General features: G+C 36.6%; 1 protein-coding gene across 1 annotated transcript; it reads left to right on the forward strand.

The window, feature by feature from the left end:
- The first annotated feature begins 4,093 nt into the window (after nucleotides 1-4,093).
- On the forward strand, nucleotides 4,094-5,113 carry LOC102990859 (trace amine-associated receptor 1). The gene has a single exon (XM_007100317.2). It carries the CDS (start codon nucleotides 4,094-4,096, stop codon nucleotides 5,111-5,113), a length of 1,020 nt encoding a protein of 339 aa, XP_007100379.2.
- The last annotated feature ends 1,301 nt before the right edge of the window (nucleotides 5,114-6,414 follow it).

Consider the following 6,414-nt stretch of genomic DNA (forward strand, 5'->3'; position numbering starts at 1 on the left):
ATCCTCCTGGATCGGGGCACGAACCTGGTTCCCCTGCATCGGCAGGCGGACTCTCAACCACTGCGCCACCAGGGAAGCCCCTGGACATACTTTCAATGAAGAGTCAAGGTATTTACTGATGGATTGGCTATATTGTTGAGTGTGAGAGAGAGAAGTAAAGAATTACTTCAGTGTTTGGGACTGAAGATTTTCAAGAACGGAGTTGCCATTTCTAGACGTTAGGGAGGAAGAGGAGTTGAACACATATTATGGGAGAGATTAGAGACTTGGCTTTAGACATGATACGTGGTGATATTCTCCAGGCAGCAGGAAATTTGAGTTCAGAGTTCATGGGGGAAGTCAAGGCTGGAGGTATTTATTTGAGACTTTTTTTTAAAGTCATGAGACTGTAAGAAATAACCTAGGGAGAAGCTGTAAATAGAGAAGAGAACCAAGGACTAACCTTAGGGCCGGTGAGTTGAGGAAGAACCAGTAATGAGACTATAAAGAAGAGCTAGTGAGTTAACAGAGCTCCAAGAGGAAGGTGAGTTGGAGTCAAGGAAGAAATTGTTTCAAGAAGTAACTGAGGGGTCATCAAGATGAAGACTGAGAGTTTACCATTGGGTTTAGTAATATAGAACAATATGGTTAAGATTGTTTTGGTGAAGTGTTAATGACAAAAGTCTCATTAGAGTGGATTCAAAAGGTTAGGAAGAGAATAACTGAAGACAAGGAGTCTACATGACTCTTTCAAAGAGGTTTTCTTTTTTCATAAAGAGGAGAAATAAGGTGATAATTGAAAGATGTGGGTTTAAAATAATTGTTTTTAAGATGGAATATTACTACATTTTTTGAATACTAGAGGTAATTATTTAGAAGAGAACTCCTGAAGATTCAGGGGATAGAGGAGAATTGGAGGGTATATTCTTGAACAGGCATGAAAGGGTGCCTATAGGACACATATGAAGGGGTGGCTCTGATGGGAGATGGTCAGTTCATTTGTAGTAATAAGAGGGAAGGTTGAGTACATGAACAGATGTAAGCTGGTGTAGGGGTAGAGGTGGGAATATGGACATTCTCTTCTGATTGCATCTATTTTCCCAGTGAAACAAGATACAAGGTCATTAGCTGAGAATGAGGATGAGGAAAGCATTTGAGATTGAAGGAGGGAGGTGGTATGAAATAGTCATCTCGAAGAGTGGGAGAATGAATGTAATAGGAAACTGGGTAGGATTCTTGAGCAGTTCGCATGGTTCATACCTGTCATGAATTTAATTTGAGGCCGATTGTGTTTTTTTCTCCATCATATTCAGTTGCATGTGTGTAGGAGTACAGTAAGAGGCAAACTCGATTTAACAAGGAGTCAAGTTTAGCCAGAAGAGTGTATTAATGGGAGAGAGTTTAAAATAATGCTAAAAAATTTTGTAATCTACACTAGGTAAAGAGGTGAGTGTAAGTAAATGAGGAACAGTGAAAAGATGATAAAATAAATGAATTATGGGCTTCAAGCAGCTTGAACAAGTGTTGGAAGTAGAGCTCTAGTGGCATGGGCTGGGAAGATAGAGGGTGGAGCTTGAAATTCATCATTTGGAATGGCTTCATTATCGATAATGGCAGATTCTGGGGATGGCTATGAAAGTGTGAGATGAAATGGAGTGGAGGACATGCTTGTTGGAAGACAGAGGGTTAAAGAGCTGAAAGTCCATTATTGGATCTTTTATGTGGACAAGAAAATTATCAAGAATTTTGGCAGGAGTAGTCTTGGAGAAAGCGGCAGTAGGAGTTAACATCTTCAAGACAGAGAGAAATGACTTGGAAGTCTGACGTCTGCAGCAAGAAGAGGTATAGTTTGAACACAGAACTTCAGAGTTTGCAAGGGGTGGAGGTTAGGAAGGAAAGAGGGAAAATTATCCACAATGTCAATGAGTACAAGAGGATGCTTAGTTTTCCTCCAAGTCCTGTAATATAAAGAGTAGCTGGGACACAGGTGAGAAAACAGCTGCCTTTGACAAGTCTGTAGGGGATGAGATATCCTCAGGGGAAAGACAGTTTTAGTTAGAACAAAGAGAGGGGAGCATTTAATAAAGAGCTTGAGGAAGTAGGGTGATGACCATGAGTTCCGGAGGGCACACTTGGAAGGGTTTTGGGGAGGGGCGGGTAATGGGTAGGTAGATTGGGAGATGGGTTCACATTAGGAATCGTATAGAAAAGTTTGGGATTGAGAGTCTGAACCATTAGAGACGGGTGGTTGAAGGAGCCAGAGACAAAGGGCATGGTGAAATTAGTGCTGATGGCCCATTATTGGGAAGCTGGGGCCACTCAACCAGTGAGTTCCTGTCCTGTTAGACAGATCTACCTTAAACTATAATGCTTACCAATATATTTTTAAATCATATGTCATTTTCAAACATTAGGTGATTAGATCATTTGCACAGAACTGTTTGCTTAGCTAGATAATTAAAGAGAGATTTATTAGCTTTCCTTATTACTATTGTATGTTCAACTTGGTAATTTTTATATACAGAGAGTAATCATTTCTAGCTAGCTAAATTTTTAGAGCTGGAAGAAAAGAAACAAAAACACTATTATGTCATGTTTTTAGGTAAGCACTCAACTCAATATCATCATAGGGCATTTATTTAAACAAGTCAATCTATTTAAAAATAAATTATAACAAAAAATACTTGCACAAAAATTATGTGTAGTGTTCTTAAAGTTGGTCAGAAAACTTACTCTTCTGAAATGTCATTGGTATTATCAATAATTTCCCAGATACCATGCTTTAGGCTCTATTTCTCTAAAACCAGTATGTACCATTATGAGGAGGAAGCCATTTGGTTTTTATCTGGGAATGAAGAACATGGCATACAAAGTTGTCAGATGACTTTTTCATCATTTATGAAGGTAGTCTTCTAAAACTGAACGAGTTTTTTTCCCCCCGATCTTCCCTTACTTATTTTTGGACCCTAGTTCCCGCTGAGTAAAGCTACTCAATGTGATATCAGGTAGGAATGTTTTCTTGACTGGTAGTAATAATTAGCAAACACTTCTAAACACTGATTAAAGGTGTGCTGCTTGGTTCCTTTAATGTCAACAGCAAAAGTAAGAGAAAGAAGAAAAGGGGGGAAATAGTGAGAAAAAAAAGTCCGAGTAGAAGATTTATAACTCTAAATGATAGTTTAGTTGAGTGAACACAAATTTCATAGTAAAAACTCCATCATTCTTTTAGCAAAATTTTAATTATAATTCAAATATTACAGAGTTCAGATAATATAAATAGATTTAGTCTGCAATTTGTTCTGTCATAAAGTGGGCCTGGGTGTTTATTGAAATAAATCTTACAGATGTACTTGATATGAATATGTTTCCTCCTGAGAAGAGAAGGCAGAAAGGGATTAGGGGGAGAGATATTTCAAATTTACTAAAATATGCATTTTAGTTCCTAAATATCTTATTCCTCCAATTCTAGTTTTGGATAAGTTTCGATTTCTATGTGGTCTTGACCTAAACTGTCAGCCCAGAGGGAATAAGAGCCAAAGAGGAGGGTAGACTCCTGGAATTCTAAGACTTGTTATTTTCCAGCATTTTCACAATATAGTGACAGGTTGTTCACTGATAGCCAGAATTTACATTCTTCCTCCAAACCCTCTCCCCCTCTTTTTATATTTATAATACATAATTATATAATGTATTATGTATTACACATAATATGTATTATACATGTATTGAAAAATGTATTGCACATTCGAGAATTTAGCTGAGTATTACAGAATTACAGAATCATATATTTCAAACGAATAATTCAGCTTTGCATTTCCAGCACAGTGACCAGCATCAAGTAGATGTTTAAAATAATTGTAGAACTGAACTACTGAACTAAACTTGGAAATAAAAGCTCTTTCCAAAATAATCATATTTCAGCAAGAAGTAATAGGTAAATGTGTTAAAAGTGAGAAGAATCAAATTGCTGATGATTTCCTTTCTTTTTTCCTCCCAGGTTTCTGGGATACATATATGGAAATAAAAGAAGGAACTCTAACCTAATCATGGATTTTGAAGAAAGACTCCTCAACACACAAAGGAAAAGATAATAACTAGTGCATAGCCCTCAGGAATGATGTCCTTATGCCACAATATAATTAATATCTCCTGTGTGAAAAGCAGCTGGTCGAATGACGTCCGTGCTTCCCTGTACAGTTTAATGGTGCTCATAATTCTGACCACAGTGGTTGGCAATCTAATAGTTATTATTTCTATATCACACTTCAAGCAACTTCATACCCCAACTAATTGGCTCATTCATTCCATGGCCACTGTGGACTTTCTGCTGGGGTGCCTGGTCATGCCTTATAGTATGGTGAGATCCGTTGAGCACTGCTGGTATTTTGGAGACGTCTTCTGTAAAATTCACACCAGCACTGATATTATGCTGAGCTCAGCATCAATTTTTCATTTGTCCTTCATTTCCATTGACCGCTACTATGCTGTGTGTGACCCACTGAGATACAAAACTAAGATCAACATCTTGGTTATTTTTGTGATGATCTTCATTAGTTGGAGTATCCCTGCTCTTTTTGCATTTGGAATGATCTTTCTGGAGCTAAACTTCAAAGGAGCTGAAGAGATGTATTACAAACACATTCACTGCATAGGGAGTTGCTCTGTCTTCTTCAGCAAAACATCTGGGGTTCTGGCCTTTATGACTTCTTTCTATATACCTGGCTCTATTATGATATGCATCTATTATAGAATATATTTCATAGCGAAAGGGCAGGCAAGATCAATTAATGATGCAAGTCAGAAGTTTCGAATTGGGTTGGAAGAGAAAAATGGAATTTCACGAAGCAAAGAAAGGAAAGCTACGAAGACTTTAGGGATTGTGATGGGAGTTTTCTTAACATGCTGGTGTCCTTTCTTTGTCTGCACAGTCATGGATCCTTTCCTGGACTATACTATTCCACCCATCCTGAATGATGCATTGATTTGGTTTGGCTACTTGAATTCCACTTTAAATCCAATGGTTTACGCATTTTTCTATCCCTGGTTCAGAAGAGCCCTGAAGATGATTCTATTTGGTAAAATTTTCCAAAAAGATTCATCTAGATGTAAATTATTTTTAGAATTAAATCCATAGAATTATTAGACTTTACTGTTTTGCCAGACAGTTGGTGATCATATTTATGAACACAACATAATATCAACCACATGCACCAGCTACAGGGGCTTTTTATCAAATATTAGGGTCAAAGATTGTGTAGTTAGATATGATGCTTATATCTTGCTTCCTATTTGCCATTCTTATTATACATATTGAAGCTTTACAAGCACAGAATTTAGGGACTTATATTTTAAAGAACTTCTCCTGCCCTTACATGAACTGCCATGAAATTGACAGTGGTACCTTACTCAGTTGTTCAGTGGTAGAAACTAAGAGGCTACATTTGGGGATGCAAATTAGAAGAGATTTGTCATTCATTTGCTTGACTATATATGCCTTTTTGTAAAATCAACTAAAAGTATACATTAAATGTTACTATTAAGTAATTGTTTACACATAATTTGCTATTTATCATTAATTCTTATTTATCTATTTACTTCTTAAATCTCTTGATTTTTATGTTTTAAAAATATGTTTTTTTCTGATTTTCATACTTGTAGGAAATTTAGAAAATAAAGTAAAACATAAAAATAATATATCACATAGAAACAAAATGAAATTAAAATATCACTCAGAGCTCACTTCCTGAAAGAACCATATCATTCAAAATTCTTAAAAACTTCATTTTTTGGTGACTGTATAATGTTACATTGTATGGATGCACAAAACTTTTTTTTAACCGTTTTCCCATTGTTGACCACTTAGTTCATTTAGATTCCTTTTTTTCAAACAATAGAAATTAACTCCTGTTACCTGTTACTGAAGCTCATGAAAATGTCCGGAAGGATTTCACCATATTTCAAGGTCGTGGCTGGCGTGTTAGGACTCAAAACACAAGCCGTATGAAGTAAAACAAATTCAGTTGTTGGGCTCCAGGCTACACTGAAAGAGAAGCAGCTATCCATCAAAGCAGCTAAACATGAGGGATAAGAAGAGGTATAATCAGACACAGTGTCTGACATGTCTATTAAGGTGTCATATACAAAAGAAAAAAGGGGAAAAATAGTGGTTTCAAGTAAGATCCCCTTACAGAAGTGGGCCAACATTCTTAATCATAAGTACCCATTTGCAGTTGAGCTGTTTCTCATCCAGACTTCATGTCGTTTTTATTATGTTGAGTAGCACCAGGGATTTGAATTTATCTATTTAATAACTGTGACTTATGTTCATGGGTAAGTTAGGGTAAGGCAGCTAATTTTAAATGAAACTAAAATGCATGTTCCTGTATATACATTTCTGTTCACAAGCCCTTCCACCTTGTATAGTCTGTTTCAGGA

The sequence above is a fragment of the Physeter macrocephalus genome, chromosome 10, assembly GCF_002837175.3.
Source record: "Physeter macrocephalus isolate SW-GA chromosome 10, ASM283717v5, whole genome shotgun sequence".
In the NCBI taxonomy this organism is placed as follows: Eukaryota; Metazoa; Chordata; class Mammalia; order Artiodactyla; family Physeteridae; genus Physeter; species Physeter macrocephalus.